The sequence below is a fragment of the Scyliorhinus canicula genome, chromosome 9, assembly GCF_902713615.1.
Source record: "Scyliorhinus canicula chromosome 9, sScyCan1.1, whole genome shotgun sequence".
Lineage (NCBI taxonomy): Eukaryota > Metazoa > Chordata > Chondrichthyes > Carcharhiniformes > Scyliorhinidae > Scyliorhinus > Scyliorhinus canicula.
This window is the reverse complement of record NC_052154.1, coordinates 100,385,594-100,412,934: the sequence shown is the minus strand read 5'-3', so window position 1 is coordinate 100,412,934 and position 27,341 is coordinate 100,385,594. Positions and strand designations below refer to the sequence as shown.

At 45.0% G+C, this 27,341-nt stretch overlaps 1 protein-coding gene across 1 annotated transcript; it reads left to right on the top strand.

The window, feature by feature from the left end:
• Nucleotides 1-7,711: 7,711 nt before the first annotated feature.
• LOC119970920 (G8 domain-containing protein DDB_G0286311-like) lies at nucleotides 7,712-26,958 on the top strand. Its single transcript, XM_038806030.1, has 8 exons — nucleotides 7,712-7,735; nucleotides 17,035-17,082; nucleotides 17,613-17,642; nucleotides 17,983-18,012; nucleotides 22,511-22,540; nucleotides 25,959-26,006; nucleotides 26,537-26,566; nucleotides 26,894-26,958. The coding sequence occupies exons 1-8, from the start codon at nucleotides 7,717-7,719 to the stop codon at nucleotides 26,956-26,958; spliced, it is 300 nt and encodes a 99-aa protein (XP_038661958.1). The 5' UTR covers nucleotides 7,712-7,716.
• Nucleotides 26,959-27,341: the final 383 nt, after the last annotated feature.

Below are 27,341 nucleotides of genomic sequence, written 5' to 3'. Positions count from 1 at the left end.
ATTTGCGAGACAAAGTGTTGCCCCCTGCACCGAATTGCATGGGTGGAATAACCTGCATGGGACTCATCCAGTTGCAGATGATTGTTTCCCCCTGATCTTTGGAATTTGGTCTCCCCTGCTGAGGGCAGGTAAAGTTACCCAGCATGAGGATAAAAGTTTGGCCACTGCAGAGCAAATTAGAATGGAAACATGACCCGGTGAGATGTTCTGTGTCTCGCGCAGATACTGTTGTTTTACTGAAGGAAAATACTTTTATGAAACTCGTCAGACTACCTTCGCATTATGATAGCTGGCTAGCATTTCCTTTGGGGCTTTATGCGGGAAGCGAGTCAGGAGATCCAAATAGTCCAGCACTCTGCCCATGATCATTTGGAGAAAATCCCATTCCCCTGGCATCCGATTCGCTGGGTCTGAAATTGCGCTGGATATTCAGACTAGCTAGAACTGCTTATAAGCTCTCCATTCCCCAAACATCCTGATTTCAGCCAAGGACATAGGTTCACGGAGACCTGCCCCATGATTTTATAATCAGAGCTTGATTGCATGCTGGACGAGGTGGAAGAGAGGAGGAGACCCTCTTCGCCAGGGTGGGCCGGAGACTGAATCCAGCCATTGTTAACAAAGTTGGGGAAGTGGTTGAAGAGGCAGTGAGTGTTGCCTGCCTCACCAGCAGTACTGGGACCGGGGCAGGAAAAAGATAAATGACCACCTCACGGCAGCTAGTGTGAGTCACCCCCTCTGTGCCACTGGCATCACACATCACATCACCCACATTCCTCTGGAGGCTAACCAAAGCCCACCTCCCTGCATCTCAATTACATCTCCCTTCCACCAAAATCTAACACCGTCATTGTACTCTTTGGGCAGGTGCCTTACTCCACTGCTGTCCATGTGGCTTTCTTCCTGGTGCTCCGGTTTCCTCCCACAGACCAAAGATATGTGGGGTGGGGGAATTGGCCCTGCTAAATTACCTCGTAGTGGCCAGGAATGTGCAGGTTAGTTTTCGCGGATCGGGTGGTGTTGACCGTGAGGTGAACATGAATCGAGTGTTCATTCAGAGGGTTGGTGCAGATTTGATGGGTCAAATGGCCTCATTCTGCACTGTATGATTCTGATTCAGGGTAGAGTCTCGGCGAGCAGGTTCCTTGGTTTACCTCATATCAGCATTTCCTAATGAAAGATGATGTAATTGAGCAATACTCCCCTCACTTAAACTTCCAAATCTTTACTTTGCAGCAACAACAACAATGGCACCAACAACAGGTATCAAATTATTAATATAAATTGAATGATTTCCCATTCACCTCACAACAAATTCATTGTAATGAGAATGACAGTGGATTGCAGAAAATAATAATTGGCGTTCACTATTAAAGAGCTCAGGATTATTTAATATTTCTAATCGGGTATATCTTTACCAGTTAGTAAAATAATAACTTTATGAATCAAAGAACGTGCATTAATTATTCAAAGGACTTTATTGTCGGTGATGAGAGTTTTGGTCATCGGGTTGGGAAGAGATGACTGCTCTGCAGTGATGGTTCATCCCTGGGATCAAGGTCATCGTGGGTCCAAATTCCGTCTATGAGAAGCAGTCGGCCAATATTAGGCCAGCAAGGCCAGGGGCGTGCCTCTCAGAGCGAACTTTCCTTCCCAATCCTGTGTCCAGTGATCAGACACCGTCTGACTTTCAATAAGAGCACCCCACAAATCCAAAATGGAATTGCCCACTTAAGTGCCTCATTTTCTGGTGGGCTGCGGAGGCCATTCAGGAGCCGACACACTATGGACTTGATTGGGCGGAGGCAGGAAGGCAGTGAGCTCACAACTCACCTCTGTCCTGATGATGAAATGCCACACTGCCACCAAATTCAGCACGGAGGAGGGCATTAAATTCCACCCAATGTCTACATAGTTGCAATTTTGAACAGCAGTATTTCATGAACCGGAAATATTTGAACCAATTTTTCTGAATTAACCTTTGATTTTGTACAGCAAATTTTCCATTGAGTCAGTGTGAAATTGTACTAAAGTCAGAAATTAATAGCACAAGTTGTCCCATTGGATTCTGTGCTCCATTTGACGACAGCTGTCTCAATCCATCTTCATTATTCTGATATTAATACAGGTTCCAGTACCTTCCAGTGTATCAAATGTTTATTCACTTTGCTGTGTAAAGATACAATGGTTCCTCTCTCAACCATTCCCTGGAACATGCTATCACGTTTCTGCACTGGCGAGGTCGATCATCTTTTTCCAAATTTATTCAGCACCCCTTCATTAACACAATGTTCCCCACTCACTTGACAACTGGGATTCTGAATTGACAGGGGATGGAATGATTTGCCATACTGTAAATTCACATCATTAACTGTGTTCTTTACAGCATCAACAACAACGTCAACTTCAACAGGTATGTAAAAAACAACGTTCTGTCAACATATGTTTTCCATAACCTAGGGTTCAAATTTCTTCCTGTGAACAAGAGAGTTTCCTATTTCTAAACCACAGAGGTCAACTTTTACCTGTCCAACTAGGATAAATTAGAAGATTAGTCAGTTAATACCCAGGTAATTACTCATTCAGAACTACTTCCTGCATCGCTGATTTAAAACCTGCAGCTGCTCTAATCTGAATATTTGTTTGTATACAAAGGGTTAATATACAGACGTAACATATAGATAATCACTGATGGCAGCACTAGAGATGGGTATAAATACAAGCTCAAGCCGAGTTCCTGCTTCGTCGTGTTGGGTGTGACTTGTAGACAGAGAAAGATACAGATAGCTCAGAGCGCAGATGTAGTTAATCAGAGTTTATATATATTTAACATTCTTAATTTAATCTCTAGTTTAGTTAGTGAAGAGAGAACAAACTCACAGTTAATTTGCTAACGTTACTCAATACACAATTGGCTTTAATTGGAGCCTTCGTGTGTTAATGAACATCGAGTACAGGATCATCTTGGAAAGAGGGAAATGAGTAACCTATATTACACATTTACAAAAGTAAGTATGTAAAAGTAAGAGGGACACCCGCTTAAAGTTGGCGTCAGCCCCACAAATTCCTCCAGTGAGACCCAAATGGCATTTTTACTGGGATCAGAGTGGAGTAGCTGGTACAATGTTCCTGCAGTGAGAATCGGGGTACCAGCAGATGGCGAGAATGATGAACAGTTTTCACTGTCAGTTTCTGTGGAGTCTGCATGTAATTCATATCAGTGTGCAGTGTACCTCATTTCTGTTTTGTGATTCATCACATGAATCCAAACATTGGTTTTGGGAATGAAAGTTTAAACTGATAAATAGAGGATTCTGTCTGAAAAACAGACAGCACACTGAAGTAAATGCAATTTAAAGAAGCTTGGAGTCAATTACAATCAAATTCTAACCTCATTTCATGGTCAGAGTTCCCAGTCTAAGCGCTGAACAATAGATGATCCGTTTATAGACTTCTGGGTGGAGACACAGGGCAGGAATCTCCATTTGTGAAACCAAGTGTTGTCCCCTACACCAAATTGCATGGGTGGAATAACCTGCATGGGACTCATCCAGTTGGAGATGATTGTTTCCCCATGATCATGGGAACTTGTGCTCCCCTGCACAAGTTAATTGTTAGCATGAGAATAAAAGTTCGGCCACTGTGCAGCCAATTAAAATGGAAACAAACCCCGGTGAGGTGTTCCGTATCTCACATAGGCACTGTTGTTTTACTGAAGAAAAAGACTTTAATGAAACTCGTCGGACTACCTTCGCATAATGATAGTTTGGCTCGCATTCCCTTTGGGGCCTTATTCGGGATGTGCGTCAGGACGCACAACTGGGCCAGCAATCTGCCCATGAAAATTTAGGGAAAATTCCATTCACCGGGGATCTGAGACATGAGCAAAATTGGTGCTGGAGAGTCTGACTAGCTTATATTCTCTCCACTCCCCAAACATCCTCATTTGACCCAAGGAAATGTGTTCACGGACACCTGCCCCCTGATTTTCTAATCTGAGCTCGATGAGGCAGTGAGTGTTGCCTACCTAACCAGCAGTACTGGGACCAGGGCAGGGAAAAGATAAATGACCTCCTTAGGCCAGCTTGGGTGAGTCACCCCCTCTGTGCAACTGGCATCACTCCTGTTACTCATACGTCACATCACTCCCCTCCATTCTTCTAGGGACCAACCAAAACCCACCTCCCTGCATCTCACTCACATATCACCTTCCACCAAAATCCACCACCTTCATTGTACTCTTTGGCCAGGTGCCATGCTCTCCTGCTGTCTCATAGCGCCAGGGACCCGTGTTTAATTCTGGCCTTGGGTGACGTTCTGTGAGGAGTTTGTGCCTTCCTCCTGTGACCACGTGGTTTTCTCTAGGTGCTCCAGTTTCCTCCCACAGTCCAAACATATGAGGGTTGGTGAATTGGCCCTGCTAATTTGTCCCTTGGTGTCCAGGAATGTGCAGTATAGATTTTGTGGATAGTGCCGTGTTGATGGTGACTTGTACATGGATTGAGCGTTCATTCAGAGGGTTGGTGCAGACTTGATGGGTCAAATATCCTCCTTCTGCACTATTTGATTCTGATTCAGGGCAGAGTCTTGGTGAGCAAGTTCCTTGGTTGACTCAGATCAGCATTTCCCACTGAAAGATGATGTAGTTGCTCAACATTCCCCTCACTTAGACCTTCAAATCTTTACTTCTCAGCACCATCATCAATGGCACCAACAACAATAGGCATCAAATTTGCCAATATAAATTGAATGATTTCCCATTCACCTCACAACAAATTCAATGCAGTGAGAATGATAGTGGATTTCAGAAATCGATAATTGGCATTCACTATTAAAGATCACAGCATTATTTCATAATTCTAATAAGTATATCTTCACGAGGTAGGAAAATAATAACTTAATTAATCAAAAGAACGTGTGTTAATTATTCGAAGAACTTTATTTTCGGCGATGAGCGTTTTGGTCACCGGCTTGAAAAGAGATGCATCAGCTCAGTTCCAGAAGGCCGTCCTCATTATTTGGCAGCCTGTGTAGTGATGGCACATTCCTTGGATCAAGGACATTGTGGATCCAAATGCCATCCATGATGAGCAGTCTGTCAATATTAGGCCACCAAGGACAGGGGCGTCTCTCTCAAAGGGAACCCTCTTTCCCAATTCTGTGTCCAGTGATCAGACAGCGGATGGTTTTGAACGAGAGCACCTCCACAAATCCAAAGTGGAATTGCCCACTGAAGTGCCTCAGTTGCTGGTGGGCTCGGGAGGTCATTCAGGAGCCGACACACCATGGACTTCATCGGGCAGAGGCAGGAAGGCAGTGAGCTCAGAACCCACCTCTGTCCTGCATGATGAAATGCCACATTGCCACCAAATTCAGCACGGAGGAGGGCATTAAATTCCACCCAATGTCTGCATAGTTGCAGTTTTCAACAGCAGTATTTCATGAACCTGAAATATTTGAACCAATATTTCCAACTTGACCTTTGATTTTGTACAGCAAATTTCCAATTGAGTAACTGTGAAATTGTACTAAAGTCAGAAATTAACAACACAACTGTCCCATTGGATTCTGAGCTCCTTTTTCCGACAGCTGTCTAAACCCATCCTCATTACTCTGATATTAATACAGGTTCTAGTACCTTCCGCTGCTTCAAATGTTGATTCACTGTGCTGTGTAAAGATACAATGGTTCCTCTCTCAACCATTCCCAGCAACATGCTCTCTCACCTTTGCTGCACATGCACGGTCGATCTTCCTTTTCCAAATGTTATCAACACTCCCTCATTAACACAATGTTCCCCACTCACTTGACAACTGGGATTCTAAATTGAGAGACAATGGAATTGATTTTCCATTCTGTAAATTCACATCATTAACTGTGTTCTTTGCAGCATCAACATCAACGTCAACTTCAACATCAGGTATGTAAAAAAGAACATTCTGACAACATATGTTTGCCATTATCTCGGGTTCAAATTTCTTGCTGAGAACAAGAGAGTTTCCCATTTCTAAACCACAGCGGTCAACCTTTACCTGTGCAACAAGAGTAAATTAGAAGATTAGTCAGTTAGTATCCAGGTAATTACTCATTCAGAACTCGACTACTTCTTTCACCACTGATTTAAAACCTGCAGCTTCTCTGAAAGTTGTAGTGAGCTGCGCATCTGTCTGTATATAAAGGGTTAAGAAACAGAAGTAACAGCTAGTTAACCACTAGATGGCAGCACGAGATGGGAAGAAAGACAAGCTCAAGCCGAGTTCCCACTTCTTTGTGTTGGGTGTGACTAGTGGACAGAGGTAGGGAGAGATAGCTCAGAATGCAGGTGTAGTTAATCATAGTTGAGTTATATCTAATATTGTTCATTTAATCTCTAGTACAGAGAGTGAAGAGAGAACGAACTCACAGTTCTTTTGCTAACTTTACTCAATAAACAATTTGCTTTCATTTGAGACTTTGAGTGTTAATGAACATCGAGTCGAGGATCAGGTTGGAAAGAACAAATGAGTAACATATATTACACAAGGTAATATAACAAAAGTAAGTGGAACACCCGCCTAAAGTAGGCCTCTCAAATTTCTCCAGTGAGACAAAGTGCAGGATTCTCTTTTGAGGAGACGAAGTGTTGCCCACTGGACCAAATTGCATTGGTTAAATCGCGTGCATGGGACTCATGCAGCTGAGGATGATTGTTTCCCCATGATCATTGGAACTTGTGCTCCCCTGCTGTGGGCTAGGTTAACTTACCCAGCATGAGTTTAAAAGTTTGGCCACTGTGGAGCCAATTAGAATGTAAACATAACCCGGTGAAGTGTTCCGTGCCTCGCGCAGGTACTGTTGTTTTACAGAAGAAAAATACTTTCATGAAACTCATCAGACTACCTTTGCATTATGATAGTTTGGCACACATTCCCTTTGAGGCTTTATTCGGGAAGTGAGTCAGGACATACAGCTAGGCCAGCACTCACTCCATGATAGTTTAGAGAAAATCCCATTCCCTTGGCATCCAATTTGTTTGGATTGAAATTGGTGCTGGAGAGTCTGGCCAGTTGGAGCTGCTTATATGCTCTCCACTCCCCAAACATCCTCATTTCAGCCAAGGAGATGGCTTCACGGAGACCTGCACCCTGCTTTTCTAGTCCAAGCTCGATACAGCGGTGAGTGTTCCCTGCCACACCAGCAGTACTGGGACCGAGGCAGGAGAAAGATGAATGACCTGCTTAGGCCAGCTTGAGTGAGTCACCCCATCTGTGCCACTGGCATCACTCCTGTCCCTCACATGTCACATCACCCCCATTCATGTAGAGGCCAACCAAAGCCCACCTCCCTGCATCTCACTTACATCTCACCTTCCATCAAAATCGAACACCTGCATTGTATTCTTTGGCCAGGTGCTGTCCACACAACTTTCCTCCTGGTGCTCCGGTTTCCTCCCACAGCCAAAAATATATGGGGTGGGTGAATTGGCACTAAATTGCTCCTTAGTGTCCAATAATTTGCAGGTTAGGTTTTGGGATTGGAGGTGTTGATAGAGGGTTGGTGAAGACTTGCTGGGTCAAATGGCCTCATTCTGCACGATATGATTCTGATTCAGGGTAGAGTCTTGGTGAGCAGGTTCCTTGGTTTACCTCATCAGCATTTCCTACTGAATGATGATGTAATTGCTCAATGTTCCCCTAAATTAAACTTCCAAATCTTTACTTTCCAGCAACAACAACAATGGCACCAACAACAACAGGTTTCAAATTGTTAATATAAATTGAATGATTTCCTATTCACCTCACAACAAATTCATTGTAATAAGAATGTCAGTGGATTTCAGAACTCGAAAATTGGCATTCACTATTAAAGAAATCAGCATTATTTAGTATTTCCTAATGGATATCTTCACCAGTTCGTGAAATAATAACTTTATTTTTGTGAGGTCCACGAAAAATCCAGCACGTGTTTTCAGGATACAAAGAAATAACATTTATTTACCATAACATATCTACACAACAGCATCAACTTCCCTTGCTGCTCTCTCCTCTCTCTCTGCCGATTCCAAACTGGCCAGCTCTATTTATGCAGGGAGTTTTCTTTTGATTTCTCCGCCCCCCTCATTGGTGAATCACATACTCCCATAGGATTGTGGGATTGTCATCAGTCCCCAGCCAATGGTAAGCAGGCAGGTTACAACATCCCTCCCCCCCCCCCCCCCCCCCCCCCCCCGAAAGTCCAAAGAATCCACCGAAGACCCTGGCGAAGGAGGGCGTCGGACTCGATTTTCTGCAGGCCATTTGCACGAGGCGCTGGATCCGGGGGTGTGTAACGAAATGGAGAGCGGCACTTCCGTGATGAACGGCATAACGGTTGTACATCCACGGGCCGTGGGCCCGAGGATTCCCCCTCTGACGTGTCTTGTGTCTCCATCTCGGTTCAGAGTCTGCTGCCTCCGTCATCTCGGCGCCTTTATCTCCACGCAGTTATGTCACGACCTGCGCAGGCTTTGAGTGAGGCACCAGAGGAAGATTGTGAGGAATACTTTCCATTGTGTCTGGTCTCTTCGGCTGTAGAAATGAGTTCCTGGGGCGGGGAATCTTTGGAAGGGATAGTCTTCTGGTCCGAACATGGTCTCCATGTTTGCGCTGGAGACGACGCTGGGATTGCATCTGGTAAGAGATAGGGCCCTTTATTACGCCAGAGAACCACTGGGCACCACCAGCAAAATTCCGAACGAACACTGGGTCACCGGGCGTAAACTGTCGAATCGGCCAATCCCAAGAAAACCATGTCCCTGCCGTTCTTGTGTGCGGTGTACTTTTGCGCCCATGTCCGGGAAAACCATGCTAAGACGGGTGCAAAGTCTCTGGCCCATTAGGAGTTCTGCGGGAGCTACCCCAGTCACTGCATGGTGGTCCTATATGAAAACAAAAAACGAGCCAGTCTCGTGTCCATCGACCCGGAAGACTGCTTCTTAAGGCCTCGTTTGAATGTCTGCACTGCGCTCTCCGCCAACCCATTTCAAGCCGGGTAGTAAGGGGCAGTGCGGATATTGCGTATGCCGTTCATCGTCATGAACCTCGCAAACTCCTCACTTGTGAACGGAGTGCCAATGTCCGTGACCAGCACCTTGGGGAGGCCATGTGTACTGAAAGACAAACGCATCTTCTTGATTGTTGCGCAGGACGTTGTGCCTCCCATCCTTTGCACCTCTAGCCATTTAGACTGGGCGTTGATTAATAGAAGGAACATGGATCCTTGAAACGGGCCGGTGCAATCTGCATGCAAGCATGCCCAAGGCCGCCCTGGCCATTCCCAGTGATGTTGGGGCGCGGCCGGCGGATGCTTCTGGTGCTCCTGGCAAATGGAGCAGATTTGGGCCACCTTCTCAATGTCGGTGTCGAGGCCTGGCCACCAGACATAACTCCGGGCCAACATTTCCATTTTGGTCACACCTGATGCCCATTGTGTAAGTCTCTCAGTATCAGCTCCTGTCCTTTTTCCGGGACAATCACACACGTCCCCCACAAAAGGATGCCATCTTCCACGCCGAATTCAGACAGCTTGGAGGAAAATGCCCCAAAACTCGCCTGGGAGATGTGCAGGAGGCGAAAGCTATCGGCCGCTCAGCCCCGTTCTCCATCTTGTGGGACAGGTCGGCCCCAAGACCATACGGGGATGCATCACATGACGGGCAATGGCTTTCCAGTATCAGAGTGGGTTAGTAACCCAGACGACGACAATTGTTGTTTTACCCGCCGGAAAGGGGTTTCTTGCGGCTGACCCCAAACCCAGGTGTGATTCTTCTTCAGCAGAAGGTGCAACGGGGCCAGCGTAGTTGCCAGATTGGGGAGGAAGTTTCCGTAATAGTTTACGAGGCCGAGAAACGAACAAAGACGCGAAGTGTCAGTCGGGGCGGGGGCCTGTTCAATCGCGCGCACCTTCTCTGCGACGGGGTGCAAACCTTTGCGGTCCACCTGATAACCCAGGTAGACTACTTCCTTTGCATGAAAGACGCACTTTGTGCGACATAAACGGACTTCAGCCTCCGAAAAGCGTTTGAGGACAGCCTCAAATTTTCCAAATGTTCCTGCTCCGATATCCCTGTGATCAAAACGTTATCTAAGTAGACAGCAACGCGCGGTAAAACTCTCAAAATGCCTCCATAATGCGTTGAAAAATAGCGCAGGCAGATGATTCTCCAAAGGGCAAATGTGTATATTCATACAGGCCCCGGTGTGTATTAATCGTTGCATATGGCCGGGAGGCAGGGTCCAGCTCCAACTGTAGGTAGGCGTGACTCATATCTAATTTTGTGATAGAGAGTCCGCCTGCAAGCTTCGCGTAGAGATCCTCTATGTGAGGCATTGGGCATCGGTCGAGTCGGAAGGCTGTATTCACTGTAAGTTTATAGTCGCCGCACAAGCGAACTGTTGCATCTGGCTTCATTACAGGTACAATTGGTGCTGCCCAGTCAGCGAAACGGACGGGCCTGATGATACCCAAAGTCACCAAACGAGTGAGCTCCCCTTCTACCTTCTCGAGCAAGGCGTAAGGCACGGGCGCGTCCGGAAACAGCGCGGCGTGGCTCCTGGTTCGACTTGGATACAGGCTACAGCCCCTTTAATTTTCCCCAAACCGGGCTGGAATACATCTGGGTATCGTCCTAGCACCTCAGTCAACCCTCCAGAAACTGTTTGGAGGATGTGCTGCCACTGCAACCGCAAATGGTGCAACCAGTCCCGACCCAACAGGCTGGGCCCATGGCCGCGCACCACGATAAGTGGGAAACGCCTCTCCTGGCGTCCATAAACAACAGGGTCATCGTAGTTCCTGCAATGTCCAATGGTTCCCCCGTGTAGGTGGCCAACCTGACCTGTGTGTTGGTTAATGTAAGGGTCTGTATACCCTGCTTGATGCGATCGAATGTCCTCTGGGCGATCACGGAGACCGCTGCGCCAGTGTCCAACTCCATCTCAAGCAGGTGACCATTGACCCGTACTGTCCCTTTAATGGGGGCCACACGGGGAGCTGCCACACAATGCAGCTGCAGGCAGTCATCCTCCATCTACACGTCCTCGGGAGTAGTTGCCGCAGGTTCATCCAAAGGTACGGCCCCATGGGCTGGCCACAGTTTCGGACGGAACGACGGCGCCTCTGGCGCCCCCAGGACCGGTGTCCGCGACGGGGTCGACGCCTACAACTCTGACGGGGACATGGCTCCTCATCCATTGGTTCTGGAGAAGGCTCCCCTCGGGGAGGAATGTCCGGCTGCGACTGGCGTCGATTCGGACGTCGCCTCGCCCAAGGTACTGCAGGGGTGCAGGGGGACGCTTTCGGATGGAAGGGGTTGCGCCCCAAGGCATGCACCTCCATTCCCTGAAGCTCCTGCACTCCTCGTTCTGAGCTCTCCCGGGACAATACTATTTGAATGGCCTGTTGAAAAGTCAATGTTGGCTCGGCTAACATCTTTCTCTGGGTGGCCGCATTGTTAATACCGCAAACCAAACGGTCGTGTAACATTTCTGACATGGTCTCACCATAGTCACAGTACTCCGCAATCCTGCATAGCCTGGATAGATAGTCGGCAAGGGATTCTCCTGGGGTCCTCTCAGCGGTATTAAACTGGTAATGTTGGACTATCGTGGACGGGGTTGGGTTAAAATGTTGCCCCACTAAGTTCACAAGTTCATCAAACATTTTGGTGTCCAGCGCAGCTTGGTATGTAAGGCTCCTAATCACCCCAAACGTATGCGGATCACAGGCGGTGAGCAATATGACCACCTGCCTCTCGTTTTCGGTGATATTGTTTGTCCGGAAATAGTAACATATCCGTTGTACGTACTGGTTCCAGCTTTCCAGCGCAGCATCAAAAACATCCAAACGTCCATACAGAGGTATGCTGTAATAGAAAACAACTTCCAACCTGTATCCAACAAAAATCCAGGAAGGTGGCATCAGCAGTGTAGACAGCTATTCACTTTAACCCTCGTCTCCAGTTTTGTGAGGGCGACGAAAAATCCAGTACGAGTTTTCAGGATACAAAGAAATGACATTTATTTACAATAACATATACTCAACAGCAGCAGCAGCAGCAACTTCCCTTGCTGCTCACTCCTCTCTCTCTGCTGGTTCCAAACTGGCCAGCTCTATTTATGCAGGGAGTCTGCTAATGATTTCTCCGTCCCCCTCTTTGGGGAAGCTCATACTCCCATAGGATTGTGGGATTAGCATTAATCCCCAGCCAATGGTAATCATGCAGGTTATAACATTTATTAATCCAAAGAACGTGCGTTAATTATTTAAAAGACTTTATTGTCGGTGATGTGAGTTTTGGTCATCGGCTTAGAACATAGAACATAGAACAGTACAGCACAGAACAGGCCCTTCAGCCCTCGATGTTGTGCCGAGCAATGGTCACCCTACTCAAACCCACGTATCCACCCTATACCCGTAACCCAACAACCCCCCCTTAACCTTACTTTTAGGACACTACGGGCAATTTAGCATGGCCAATCCACCTAACCCGCACATCTTTGGACTGTGGGAGGAAACCGGAGCACCCGGAGGAAACCCACGCACACACGGGGAGGACGTGCAGACTCCGCACAGACAGTGACCCAGCCGGGAACTGAACCTGGGACCCTGGAGCTGTGAAGCATTTATGCTAACCACCATGCTACCGTGCTGCCCCTTTGAGAAGAGGTGATTGCCCTGCATCGTTTCTGTTTCAGAAGACCGTCCTCATTAAGTGCCAACCTCTACTGTGATGTTTCATCCCTGGGATCAAGGACATTATTGGTCCAAATTCCATCCATGACGAGCAGTCAGCCAATATTACCCAGTAAGGCGAGGGGCGTGATTCTAAAAGGGAACTCTCCTTCCCAATCCTGTGTCCAGTGATCAGACACATTATGAGTTGAAAAAAAAGCACCCCCACAAATCCAAAGTGGAATTGCCCACTGAAGTGCCTCAGTTGCTGGTGGGCTGAGGAGGCCATTCAGCAGCCGACACACCATGGACTTCATCGGGCAGAGGCAGGAAGGCAGTGAGCTCACAACTGACCTCTGAGCTGCATGATGAAATGCCGCATTGCCACAAAATTCAGCACGGAGGAGGGCGTTAAATTCCACCCAATGTCTGCATAGTTGAAATTTTCAACAGCAGGATTTCATGAACCTGAAATTATTGAACCAATATTTCTAACTTAACCTTGAGTATGTGTGAAATTGTACGAAAGTCAGAAATTATCAGCACAAATTGTGCCATTGGATTCTGTGCTCCTTTTTCCGACAGCTGCCTAAATCCGTCCTCATTACTCTGATATTAATACAGGTTCCAGGAACTTCCACTGCTTCAAATGTTTATTCACTTTGCTGTGTAAAGATACATAGGTTCGGGGCAGCACGGTGGTGCAGTGGTTAGCACTGCTGCCTCACGGCGCCGAGGTCCCAGGTTCGATCCCGGCTCTGGGTCACTGTCCGTGTGGAGTTTGCACATTCTCCCCGTGTTTGCGTGGGTTTCGCCCCCACAACCCAAAGCTGTGCAGGGTAGGTGGATTGGCTGCACTAAATTGCCCCTTAATTGGAAAAATGAATTGGGTACTCTAAATTTAAAAAAATAATACATAGGTTCCTCTCTCAACCATTCCTTGTAACATGCTATCACCTTTGCTGCACATGAACGGTCAATCTTCCTTTTCCAAATTTATTCAGCACTCCCTCATTAACTCAATGTTCCCCACTCACTTGACAAATGCGATTCTGAATTGAGAGACGATGGAATTGATTTTCCATTCTGTATATTCACATCACTAACTGTGTTCTTTGCAGCATCAACATCAACGTCAACTTCAACAACAAGTAGGTTTCAAACAACATTCTGTCAACATATGTTTTCCATAACCTAGGGTTCAAATTTCTTCCTGTGAATAAGAGAGTTTCCTATTTCTAAACCATAGAGGTCAACTTTTACCTGTCCAACTGGGGAAAATTAGTCAGTTAATACCCAGGTAATTACTCACTCAGAAGTACTTCCTGCATCACTGATTTAAAACCTGCAGCTGCTCTAATCTACATATTTGTTTGTATCTCAAGGGTTAATATACAGACGTAACGGATAGATAATCACTGATGGCAGCACTAGAGATGGGTATAAAATACAAGCTCAAGCCGAGTTCCTGCTTCGTCGTGTTGGGTGTGACTAGTAGACTGAGATAGAAACAGATAGCTCTGAGCACAGGTGTCGTTAATCAGAGTTTATATATATTTAGTATTCTTAATTTAATCTCTAGTTGAGCTAGTGAAGAGAGAACAAACTCACAGTTAAGTTGCTAACGTTACTCAATACACAATTGGCTTTAATTGGAGCCTTCGTGTGTTAATAAACATCGAGTACAGGATCATCTTGGAAAGAAGCAAATGAGTAACCTATATTACATATTTACAAAAGTAAGTATGTAAAAGTAAGAGGGACACCCGCTTAAAGTAGGCGTCAGCCCCAAAAATTCCTCCAGTGAGACTCCAATGGCATTTTACTGTATCAGAGTGGAGTAGCTGGTACAACGTTCCCGCAGCGAGAATCGGGGTACCAGCAGATGGCAAGAATGATGAATAGTTTTCACTCTGTCAGTTTTTGTGGAGTATGCGTGTAATTCATATCAGTGTGTAGTGTACCTCATATCTGTTTTGTGATTCATCATATGAATCCAAACTTTGGTTTTGGGAATTAAAGTTTCAACTGACAAATCGAGGATTCTGACTGAGAAACGAACAGCACACTGAAGTAAATGCAATTTAAACAAGCTGGGAGTCAATTACAATCAAACTCTAACCTTGTTACATGGTCAGAGTTCTCAGTCTTAACGCTGAACAATAGATGATCCGTTTATAGACTTCTGGGTGGAGACACAGGGCAGGAATCTCCGTTGAGGAGACAAAGTGTTGTTCCGTGGACCAAATTGCATGAGAGTCATCCAGCTGGTTATTTATGTTTCCCCATTATCATTGGAACGTGTGCACCAGGGTCTGTGAGATCTAAGACAATTCTCCACTTGGCGCCTGAAAGGACTCCGTGGTGTAAACGTTCAGGACGACCGTCGTACTGATCGGCCACCTGGAGCACGTCAGCTCCCCCATTTCCCTGCGGTGCCTGGTGTGCCACCATCTGGCAGATATGTCGGACTGTCTCTCTGCTCAGCCAGAGTCGGCGGCGGCATGCCAATCTGGCACGTCCTCGAATGACAGGAGCTGCTGGTACACATGAGGCTCTCCAACCTGGGTGGCTGCCACCTGTGTCTCTGCTGCCCGCTCCTCTATTGCTCGCTCCACTGCTGCACTCTGCGCAACTGTAGCTGCTTCTTCCTCCTCAAGCAGTTCACGCTCGTACAGCAGCAGGGCTTCTCCCAGGGCTGCAGCCACCAGTAGGAAGACTAACCTTCTGGTTGTGTTCCAATATCCATTATCTGCTGTGGGTGAAAGATCAACATGTTAGTATGATGCGTACCTCTGTGCCCAACCTAGTCCACCGGGCTACATGGTAGCCCCGACGTGCACTGCGGGATCCACCCCGCATCGCCTCCCAAAGATCCTTTCACCCCCACTTCCCAGACAGGGACCCCCATCCCAGCAAGGACAGGCAACATCCGGGCCAGCAACCTGCAGTCACTCCTATCCGTGTCTGACCTCGTCTCTCTCTCTCTCCCTCAATAGCAACGATGCCGGTTTATCGGCGGTTACTGGGTCAGGCCCGCTGATGATATGCAAACGGTGTCTACTGTACGTGCGGAGTGAAACGCATTGACTCCATTTATGTGGTGACAGAGAATTGCGATTTAGCGTCAATTCAGCTCCTGCAGCAATTTTTGCATCAAAAGCTATTCTCCGCCCAATTCCATTTTACGATTTCGGCGTCGGATAAGAGAGAATCCCGTCCCATAGATCATTCTGTAGTCTCGACACTTAAATCATCAATTGTATCCTTCCAGAATCAACAACAAGCGCAACTTCAACAACAGGTATCAACTTAACCACATCTCGTCAACAAAGTAATAAGTATTTTCCACATCTGCACTAACTTTAAACTCACCAGTGGCTGCATCATTGAGTGTAGCAACTATTAATGTACAAATAATATATATTTTTTTATTATTTACTGTTTTGTTTTCTTTGGTTTGTTTGGGTGTGCCCTTCTCTTCTATATATGTGTATATATATCTATATGTCTCTTATCCTGTGTGCATAACGTTAAATATACTTTGTTCAAAAACCCAATAAAAAACATTTATGAAAAAAAAAGAAAATTGCAACAAAAGCCACCAGAAAAAAGTGATCAGAAAGGTGCTGCCCACAAAAAATAGGTTATGCACTAATGAGTCCACTCAGTATATCCGGTACCAATTTCAGGGGCAAGAGGCTGCATTCTCTGATTTTCAGGGTATGTCTGGAGGATCCGTGGCATTTTACAACAAAAATAATCGATGACACCCGAGCACCGATCCTCAGGCCGGTGAGGGGCTTGCAGGCGCGCCATGTAAAACGCCTACCCTCCACGGCAGAGAATTGCCGGGTCAGTGGCTGCGTATGCGCACGGCGTCGACCTCCAGCGCACGTGCCGTACATCATTGCGCCGGCCGTGCGTGCATCCGACCTGCCAGATAGTCCCACACTGGACACCTCCTACACTCTGGGCCACCCCCCACTTGTCCTTCCCCTCAGCCCTGCATCCCCCCCACGCCAGGTCCCCGATCGCTGAGACCATGGGTCAAATGCGCGATCTTGAACTTGGCCCATCGGGGGCGGTGCATCAGGCTTGACACTCACAACACAATTTTGTGGACTTATTTGTCCAAGATTTTAATACATTCGCACCTTCAAATCATTCTTTTCATCTGTTAAGCACTCCAACTTCAATAACCATCCGGTTATGTTAGAGGTAGAAATCAAAAAGGACATGATCATGATAGGTCTGCAGACCTATAATACTTGAGAGTGAATGATTGAGAGTTCTTCAAGAACCAGAGAAGACTCGTTTGTTCATTTTCCTTTTTAATTCCAGGCAGAATAACCAGCCAGCCTTATTTTCCAAGAACATCTTCAACAAAAGGTAAAGTACACAAGGTTTACAATCTTGTTCATGTTTTTATTTATATTGACCTTGATTCCAACAGGATTGAGGGGGGTCAGAAATTGTAATTGGGTGGGTGGGTAAACAGGATGTTATTGTGGTAATAATTTCTATTAGTGTCACAAGTAGGCTTAACACTGCAATGAAGTACTGTGAAAATCCCCTCGTCTCCACATTCCAGCGCCAGTTTGGGTCGTCTGGCCCAGTCATGACCTCATGCAAACAACCTAGATTTTAAGGAGGATGCACCTAACTGCAATTTTGAGATTTTAAATTCATAAGAAGGTTGCACTTTTGGAATCTGGGCCTAAAAGCCAGTCCTAAACACTAAACGTCTCTACTGTGATTGACCAAATCTCCTGGGCTATATTCCAGCTTCCACCCAACGAGAACATCGAAGAGTCTAAAACTTGTCGTCATAAAATCCTGTCTGTTGACTTGACAAGTAAGATTTTCAACTGAAAATGTTATATTTTCTCAACTTACAAATTGAATTACTTGCCTTTCAGCGACAACAATCCCATCAACTTTGACAACAGGTATGATATAGGCAATATAAATTCAGCAATGTCCTCAGGATGAAGATAGTTTAAAAAGACTCGTATATTGGCCTTGAGTTTCAGATTGAAACACCAATGGGAATGTATTAATTTAAAGCGTTTACGATCATTGTTACCAGGAGACACAGGAGACACAGGATTGAATCTCTTCATGGCCATCTGACAACATGCTAATTTCATTAACAGTTACTGGAATCATCATTTAGCATTCTCATTCTTAGCATTTCATCTCCAGTGATACTTGAGACATAAATTCATCGTTGTAATGTTGAACATTTGTCAGCCAATTGATCAATCTGTTTCAAATTATGTCTTTCAGATGAAAGTCCAGTTGGAGGCACGTTGCCAAGTAAGGAATATTTTAATTTTACTTTATTCAAATGAAGCAAATTAGTAAAATCTTATCAGATTATGTTGCACAGAGGAATATTTTTTTTCCCCAGCTCAATCTTAACACTGCTACAAAAGATGACTGTAGACAGATCAATATTAATATGGTAGGTTTATATTCTGCAGCAGTCAGTGTTCCCAGGATGAAGAAAATATTTTTCTGTGCTTTGCAAATTCAACGTGCAAAATTTCCTGGATTTAGTGCACAAATAGTCACTGAACTGTTGGGAACAACCAAAAGGCGAAAAAGGTTCCAATTCATCAATACTATTAGTTGCCTGAATAACACCGTACCCCAGGCTATCCACTTATCTGGTTGCTGCAACTGACTGTCCCTGATAAGGGACATCAACATGCATCAGACAGAAATGGGTGATGGCTGGCAAGTACAGACAACAATAAAAGTGAATGCACTCATCAATCTGGCACTCTGCTCAGCCACTATCAATTGCTTCCCTATTCACAGACTAATGCCTCCTTTCCTTGGTTTTCCAAATACGCAATAAATAGAAAAGAAAGAGCCCTTACGGTAAAACCAACAGCCTCTCTTATTCCCACAGCATCATTCTTCACTTTAACTCCCGGCTCCTTGATCGCAGAAACCATTAGAATATGAGTAGCAACGCTGATGAGCAGAAATGGATCAAAAAACTAAACTCTCTCCATCAGAAGCTACCAAATGAAAATCCTGCTTCCATCACTGTAACATTAGCTCAGATGCTGCCACTTCTCACTGCATTACATGCTGTTAATAAATTAAAATAATAACCTTTGTTGTCACAAGTAGGCTTGCATTAACACTGCAATAAAGTTACTGGGAGAATTCAGAATGTCCTAATTACTTCACAGCAAGTCATTCGGGACGTGTTGGAGGAATCTGGAGCACCTGGAGGAAACCCACGCAGACACAGGGAGAACGTGCAGACTCCGCACAGACAGTGACCCAAGCCGGGAATCAAACCTGGGTCCCTGGCACTGTGAAGCCACAGGACTAGTCACTGTGCTACCGTGCTGCTTATATTCTCCAGCTTTAATATCTTTATACACATATAGATGCTTTGTTTGCAATATTAACTAAAATTCAATAACTTCTGAAAGTTTTACGAATTGCGGTAAAATTGGAGGTTAATCAAGAACAAAATTAATTCAGTTAAAATGAAAATATTGATTTTCAACAACTTGTTTATTGATATTTTCCATTGATAAAAATGGATCATTTTGATGCTTCGCACTCTGACATCATCAACTGTATCCCTTTCAGCATTGGGAACAACTGCAGCTTCAACAACAGATATGGAATTTTTTAAAACATGGAACAATGGTGTTTATCAGTCATACAAAGTGCACAAATTAAGATTGATCATCATCATTAAAATATTACTTTGCAGCCTAAGCAATATTTCTAAACCACAGAGGTCAACCTTTACCTATCCAACTCGGGTAAATTAGAAGATTAGTCATTTAATATCCAGGTAATTACTGATTCGGAACTCGACTTCTTCCTCCATCGCTGATTTAAAACCTGCAGCCTCTCTGAAAGTAAATGCGACACCCACCTGAGGTAGATGATCCATTTCCAAACTTCTGGGTGGAGACACAGTGCGGGACTCTCCATTTGCGAGACAAAGTGTTGCCCCCTGCACCGAATTGCATGGGTGGAATAACCTGCATGGGACACATCCAGTTGCAGATGATTGTTTCCCCCTGATCTTTGGAATTTGTTCTCCCCTGCTGAGGGCAGGTAAAGTTACCCAGCATGAGGATAAAAGTTTGGCCACTGCAGAGCAAATTAGAATGGAAACATGACCCGGTGAGATGTTCTGTGTCTCGCGCAGATACTGTTGTTTTACTGAAGGAAAATACTTTTATGAATCTCGTCGGACTACCTTTGCATTATGATTGCTGGCTCGCATTTCCTTTGGTTCTTTATGCGGGAGCGAGTCAGCAGATCCAACTAGTCCAGCACTCTGCCCATTATAATTTGGAGAAAATCCCATTCCCTTGGCATCCGATTCGCTGGGTCTGAAATTGCGCTGGATATTCAGACTAGCTGGAACTGCTTATAAGATCTCCACTCCCCAAACATCCTGATTTCAGCCAAGGACATAGGTTCACGGAGACCTGCCCCATGATTTTATAATCAGAGCTCGATTGCATGCTGGACGAGGTGGAAGAGAGGAGGGAGACCCTCTTCGCCAGGGTGGGCCGGAGACTGAATCCAGCCATTGTTAACAAAGTTGGGGAAGTGGTTGAAGAGGTTGTGAGTGTTGCCTGCCTCACCAGCAGTACTGGGACCGAGGCAGGAAAAAGATAAATGACCTCCTCAGGGCAGCTAGCGTGAGTCACACCCTCTGTGCCACTGGCATCACTCCTGTCCCTCACACATCACATCACCCCCATTCCTCTGGAGGCTAACCAAAGCCCACCTCACTTACATCTCACCTTCCACCAAAATCTAACACATTCATTGTATTCTTTCGCCAGGTGCCTTGCTCCATTGCTGTCCACGTAACATTCCTCCTGGTGCTCCGGTTTCCTCCCAGAGCCACAAATATGTGGAGTGTGTGAATTGGCCCTGCTAAATTACTCCTTAGTGTCCAAGAATGTGCAGGTTACGTTTCGGGGATTGGAGGTGCTGACGGTGACGTGGATATGGGTAGAGTGTTCATTCAGAGTGTTGGTGCTGACTTGATGGGTCAAATGGCCTCATTCTGCACGATATGATTCTGATTCGGGTAGAGTCTTGGTGAGCAGGTTCCTTGGTTTTCCTCATATCAGCATTTCCTACTGAAAGATAGTGTAATTGCTCCTCATATTCCCCTCACTTAAACTTCCAAATCTTTACTTTCCAGCAACAACAACAATGGCACCAACAACAACAGGTATCAAATTGCTAAGATAAATTGAATGATTTCCCATTCAGCTCTCAATTAATTCATTGTAATGAGAATGACAGTGGATTTCAGAACTCAATAATTGGCATACACTATTAAAAAATCACAGGATTATCTAGTATTTCCTAACGTATATCTTCACCATTTTGTAAAATCATAACTTTATTGATCAAAAGTGATGTGTTGGGTACTCTGGATCCGTGGAGACTGTGTTAACCTCAGCAGTAACACATACAGGCTACCAACACTTGAAATAGTACAACACTATTTTATTAAGCTAGAAACTGTTGAACATACTTTCACTGTGGGTCGACACTATGTTTGATTAAACTAAAGAACTATGCATATCCTAACCAGTCTGCACTAAGCACATGGTGAATATCTGTGCTGTAAGCTGGGAGCTCTGTCCTTCTGAGAGGCTGCATCCCGAATGAGCAGGAAAACTGCTGCCCTCTGTTTTTATAGTGAGTGGGCTCTAACTGGTGATTGGCTTCGGTGTTGTGTGTGTTGATTGGTCTTGCTGTGTGTCAATCAGTGTGTGTGTCTGCACCATGATATACTGGTGTATATTATGACAAAAAGAACGTGCGTTAATTATTTGAGATACTTTATTGTCGGTGATGAGAGTTTTGGTCATCAGCATGAGAAGAGGTGATTGCCCTGCATCGTCTCTGTTTCAGAAGGCCGTCCTCATTAAATGTCAACCTCTGCAGTGATGGTTCATCCCGGGGATCATGGACATTATGGGTCCAAATTCCATCCATGACGAGCAGTCAGCCAATATTAGGCCAGTAAGGCCAGGGGCGTGATTCTAAAAGGGGACTCTCCTTCACAACTTGTGCACAGTGATCAGACACCATATGAGTTTTAATAAGAGCACCCCCACAAACCCAACGTGGAATTGCCCACTGAAGTACCTCAGTTGGTGGTGGGCTGGGGAGGCCATCCAGGAGCCGCACACCATGGACTTCATCGGGCAGAGGCAGGAAGGCAGTGAGCTCACAACTCACCTCTGTTCTGCGTGATGAAATGCCGCATTGCCACCAGATTCAGCATGGAGGAGGGCATTAAATTCCACCCAATGTCTGCATAGTTGCAGTTTTCAACGGCAGTATTTCATGAACCTGAAATATTTGAACCAATATTTCTGAATTAACCTTTGAATTTGTACAGCAAATTTCCCATTGAGTAAGCAAAATTGTACTAAAGTCAGAAATTATTAGCACTAATTGTCCCATTGGATTCTGAGCTCCTTTTTCCGACAGCTGCCTAAATCCATCCTCATTACTCTGATAGTAATACAGGTTCCAGTACCTTCTGCTGCTTCAAATGTTTATTCACTTTGCTGTGTAAAGATACACTGGTTCCTCTTTCAACTATTGCCTGTAACATGCCATCACCTTTGCTGAACATGCACGGTCGATCTTCCTTTTCCAAATATATTCAGCACTCCCTCATTAACTCAATTTTCCCCACTCACTTGACAACTGGGATTCTGAATTGAGAGGTGATGGAATGATTTTCCATTCTGTATATTCACATCATTAACTGTGTTTTTTACAGCATCAACATCAACGTCAACTGCAACAACAAGTATGTAAAAAACAACATTCTGTCAACATATATTTTCCATAACTTTGGATTAAAATTTCTTCCTGCGAACAAGACAGTTTTCCATTTCTGAACCACAGCTCTCAACTTTTACATATCCAATTAGAGTAAATTAGAAGATTAGTCAGTTAATATCCAGGTGATTACTCATTCAGAACTCGACTACTTCCTTCATCACTGATTTAAAGCCTGTAGCATCTCTGAAACTTGTACTGATATGCATATCGGTATGTATATAAAGGTTTAATGTACATAAGTAATAGCGAGATAACCACTAGATAGCAGCACTAGAGATGGGAAGAAAGACAAGCTCAAGCCGAGTTCCCGCCTCTTCATGTTGGGTGTGACTAGTAGACAGAGGGAGAGAGAGATAGCTAAGAGTGCAGGAGCAGTTAATCATAGTTTAGATATATCTAATATTATTAATTTAATCTCTAGTTGAGCTAGTGAAGTGAGAACAAACTCACAGTTTGTTTGCGAACGTTACTCAATAAACAATTTGCTTTAATTGAAGACTTTGAGTCTAAATGCACATCGAGTACAGGATCATTTTGGAAAAAATCAAATGAGTAACATGTATCACACAAGGTAATATAGCAAAAGTAAATGGGCCACCCGCCTAAAGTAGGCCTCAGCCCCACAAATTTCTCTAGTGAGACTCCAATGGCATTTTTACTGGGATCAGAGTGGAGTAGCTGATGCAACGTTCCTGCAGGGAGAGTTGGAATAGCAGCAGGTGGCAAGAATCAAGAACAATTTTCACTCTGTACGTTTTTGTGGAGTGTGCATGTAATTCATATAAGTGTGTGGTGTATCGCATATCTGTTTTGTGATTCATCATATGAATCCAAACTTTGGTTTTGGGATTTCAAGTTTCAACCGGAAAATAGGGCATTCTGATTGAGAAACAGACAAGCACATTGAAATAAATGCAATTTAAACAAGCTTGCACTCAATTACAATCAAATTCTAACCTCATTTCATGGTCAGAGTTCCCAGTCTAAACGCTGAACAATAGATGATCCGTTTATAGACTTCTGGGTGGAGACACAGGGCAGGAATCTCCGTTGAGGAGACAAAGTGTTGTTCCGTGGACCAAATTGCATGGTTGGAATAACCTGCATGAGACTCATCCAGCTGGTTATTTATGTTTCCCCATTATCATTGGAACGTGTGCACCAAGGCCTGTGAGATCTAAGACAATTCCCCACTTGGCGCCTGAATAGACTCCGTGGTGTAAACGTTCAGGACGACCGTCGTCTTGATGGCCACCCGGAGCACGTCAGCTCCCCCATTTCCCTGCGGTGCCTGGTGTGCCATCATCTGGCAGATATGTCGGACTGTCTCTCTGCTCAGCCAGAGTCGGTGGCGGCATGCCGATCTGGCACGTCCTCGAATGACAGAAGCTGCCGGTACACATGAGGCTCTCCAACCTGGGTGGCTGCCACCTGTGTCTCTGCTGCCCGCTCCTCTATTGCTCGCTCCACTGCTGCACTCTGCGCAACTGCAGCTGCTTCTTCCTCCTCAAGCAGTTCACGCTCGTACAGCAGCAGGGCTTCTCCCAGGGCTGCAGCCACCAGTAGGAAGACTAACATTCCTGGTTGTGTTCCAATATCCATTGTCTGCTGCGGGTGAAAGATCAACATGTTAGTATGATGCGTATATCTGTGCCCAACCTAGTCCACCGGGCTACATGGTAGCCCCGACTGGCACTGCGGGATCCACCCCGCATCTCCTCCCAAATCTCCTTTCTCCCCCAATTCCCAGACAGGGACCCCCATCACAGCAAGCACAGGCAACATCCGGGCCAGCAACCTGCAGTCACTCCTATCCCTGTCTGACCTCGTCTCTCTCTCTCCCTCAATAGCAACGATGCCGGTTTCTCAATTTTTTTACAGCACAAGTGAACTGCGCCTTCGGGATCTCGGCCAATCGGAGGCGGAGAATCGCTGAGGCCCCGGACAATACTGGGTCAGGCCCGCTAATGATATGCAAACGGTGTCTACTGTACGTGCAGAGTGAAACGTATTGACTCCGTTTATGTGGTGACGGTGAAATGCGATTTGGCGTCAAATCAGCTCCTGCAGCAATTTTTGCATCGAAAGCTATTCTCCGCACAATCCCATTTTACGATTTCAGCGTCGGATAAGAGAGAATCCCGTCCCATAGATCATTCTCTAATAACAAGATAATTTTGTAGTCTCGACACTTAAATCATCAATTGTATCCTTCCAGAGTCAACAACAAGAGCAACTTCAACAACAGGTATCAACTTAACCACATCTCGTCAACAAAGTAATAAGTATTTTCCACATCTGCACTAACTTTAAACTCACCAGTGGCTGCATCATTGAGTGTAGCAACTATTAATGTACAAATAATATATATTTTTTCATTATTTAATGTTTTGTTTTCTTTGGTATGTTTGTGTGTGCCCTTCTCTTCTATATATGTGTATATATATGTATATGTTTCTTATCCTGTGTGCATAACGGTAAATATACTTTGTTCAAAAACCCTATAAAAAACATTTATGAGAAAAAAAAGAAAATTGCAACAAGAGCCACCAGAGAAACTGTGATCAGAAAGGTGCTGCCCACAAAAAATAGACCATGTACCAATGAGTCCACTCAGTCCACTGAGCATATCCGGTACCAATTTAAGACACAAGGGGCTGCATTCTCCTATTTTCAGGCAATGTAAGGCGGATCCGTGGCATTTTACAACAAAAAAAATCGATGACGCCCCAGCACCGATCCTCCGGCCGGTGAGGGGCTTGCAGTCGCGCCATGTAAAACGCCGAGCCTCCACGGCGTAAGCAGGCGGAGAATTGTCGGGTCCGTGGCTACGTATGTGCACGGCGACGATCTGCAGCGGTCGCGCCGTACGGCATTGCCCCGGTCGTACGTGCACCTGACCTGCCAGATAGTGCCACACTGGACACCTCCTACATTCTGGGCCACCCCCCACTAGTCCCTCCCCTCAACCCTCTCCTAAGCCCCACCGGCCAACAGCACAGCTCCCGCCGAACTGTGGTGGTGCTGGACACAGCCCGCAGCCACCACGCCGGGTTTCCCGATCGCTGAGACCATGGGTCAAATGCACGATATGGAACTTGGCCCATCGGGGGCGGTGCATCAGGCTGGACACTCTCAACACAATTTTGTAGATTTATTTGTCCAAGATTTTAATACACTCGCACCTTCAAATCATTCTTTTCATGTGTTAAGCACTCCAACTTCAATAAACATCTGGTTATGTTAGAGGTAGAAAACAAAACGGACATGATCATGATATTGGGGCGTTAAGTCTGCAGACCTATAATTCTTGAGAGTGAATGATTGAGAATTCTTCAAGAACCAGTGAAGACTCGTTTGTTTATTTTGCATTTTAATTCCAGGCAGAATAACCAGCCAGCCTTATTTTCCAAGAACATCTTCAACAAAAGGTAAAGTAGACAAGGTTTCTAATCTTGTTCATGTTTTTACTTATATTGACCTTGATTCCAACAGGATTGAGGCGGGTCAGAAATAGTAATTGGGTGGGCGGGTAAACAGGATGTTATTGTGGTAATAATTTCTATTAGTGTCACAAGTAGGCTTAACACTGCAATGAAGTACTGTGAAAATCCCCTCATCTCCACATTCCAGCGCCAGTTTGGGTCGTCTGGCCAAGTCATGACCTCATGCAAACAACCTAGATTTTCCCGAGGATGCACCTAACTGCAAATTTGAGATTTTCAATTCAAAAGAAGGTTGTACTTTTGGAATCTGGGCCTAAAAGCCAGTCCTAAACATTAAACGTCTCTACTGTGATTGACCAACTCTCCTGGGCTATATTCCAGATTCCACCCAACGAGAACATGGAAGAGTCTAAAATTTGTCATCATAAAATCTCATCTGTTGACTTGACAAGTAAGATTTTCTACTGAAAATGTTATATTTTCTCAACTTACAAATTGAATTACTTGCCTTTCAGTGACAACAATGCCATCAACTTTGACAACAGGTATGATATTGGCAATATGCATTCCGCAATATCCTCAGAATGAAGATTGTTTAAAAAGACTCATGCATTGGCCTGGAGTTCAGATTGAAACACCAATGGGAATGGATTAATTTAAAGCGTTACAATCATTGTTAGCAGGAGACACAGTGCTGAATTGCTTCATGGCCAACTGACAACATGCTAATTTCATTAACAGTTACTGAATCATCATTTAGCATTCCCATTCTTAGCATTCATCTCCAGTGATACTTGAGACATAAATTCATCGTTTTAGATGTTGAACATTTGTCATTCAATTGATCAATGTTTTTCAATTATGTCTTTCAGATGAAAGATCCAGTTGGAGGCACTTTGCCAGTAAGGAATATTTTAATTTTACTTTATTCAAATGAGGCAAATTAGTAAAATCTAATCAGATTATGTTGCACAGAGGAAGATTTCTTTCCCAGCTCAATCTTAACACTGCAACCAAAGAAGGACTTGGACGATCAATATTAATATGGTAGGTTTCATATTCTGGCAGCAGTCAGGATGCCAAAGATGAAGAAAATATTTTTCAGAGTGCTTTGCGCATATTCAACATGCATAATTTCCTGGATTTAGTGAACAAGTAATCACTGAACTGTTTGGGAACAACCAAAAGGCTAATATTTCAAATCTTCAATACTATTAGTTGCCTGAATAACACCGTACCCCAGTCTATCCACTTATCTGGTAGCTGCAACTGACTGTCCCTGAGAAGGGACATCAACATGCATCATACAGAAATGGGTGT

Bases quoted from the DNA above. Each gene is read 5' to 3' on its own strand.
- LOC119970920 (XM_038806030.1), top strand. The intron at 17,083-17,612 runs GTAAAGTACACA...CTTGCCTTTCAG, and splicing joins AAGAACATCTTCAACAAAAG to CGACAACAATCCCATCAACT. The intron at 18,013-22,510 runs GTAAGGAATATT...TGTTTTTTACAG, and splicing joins AGTTGGAGGCACGTTGCCAA to CATCAACATCAACGTCAACT.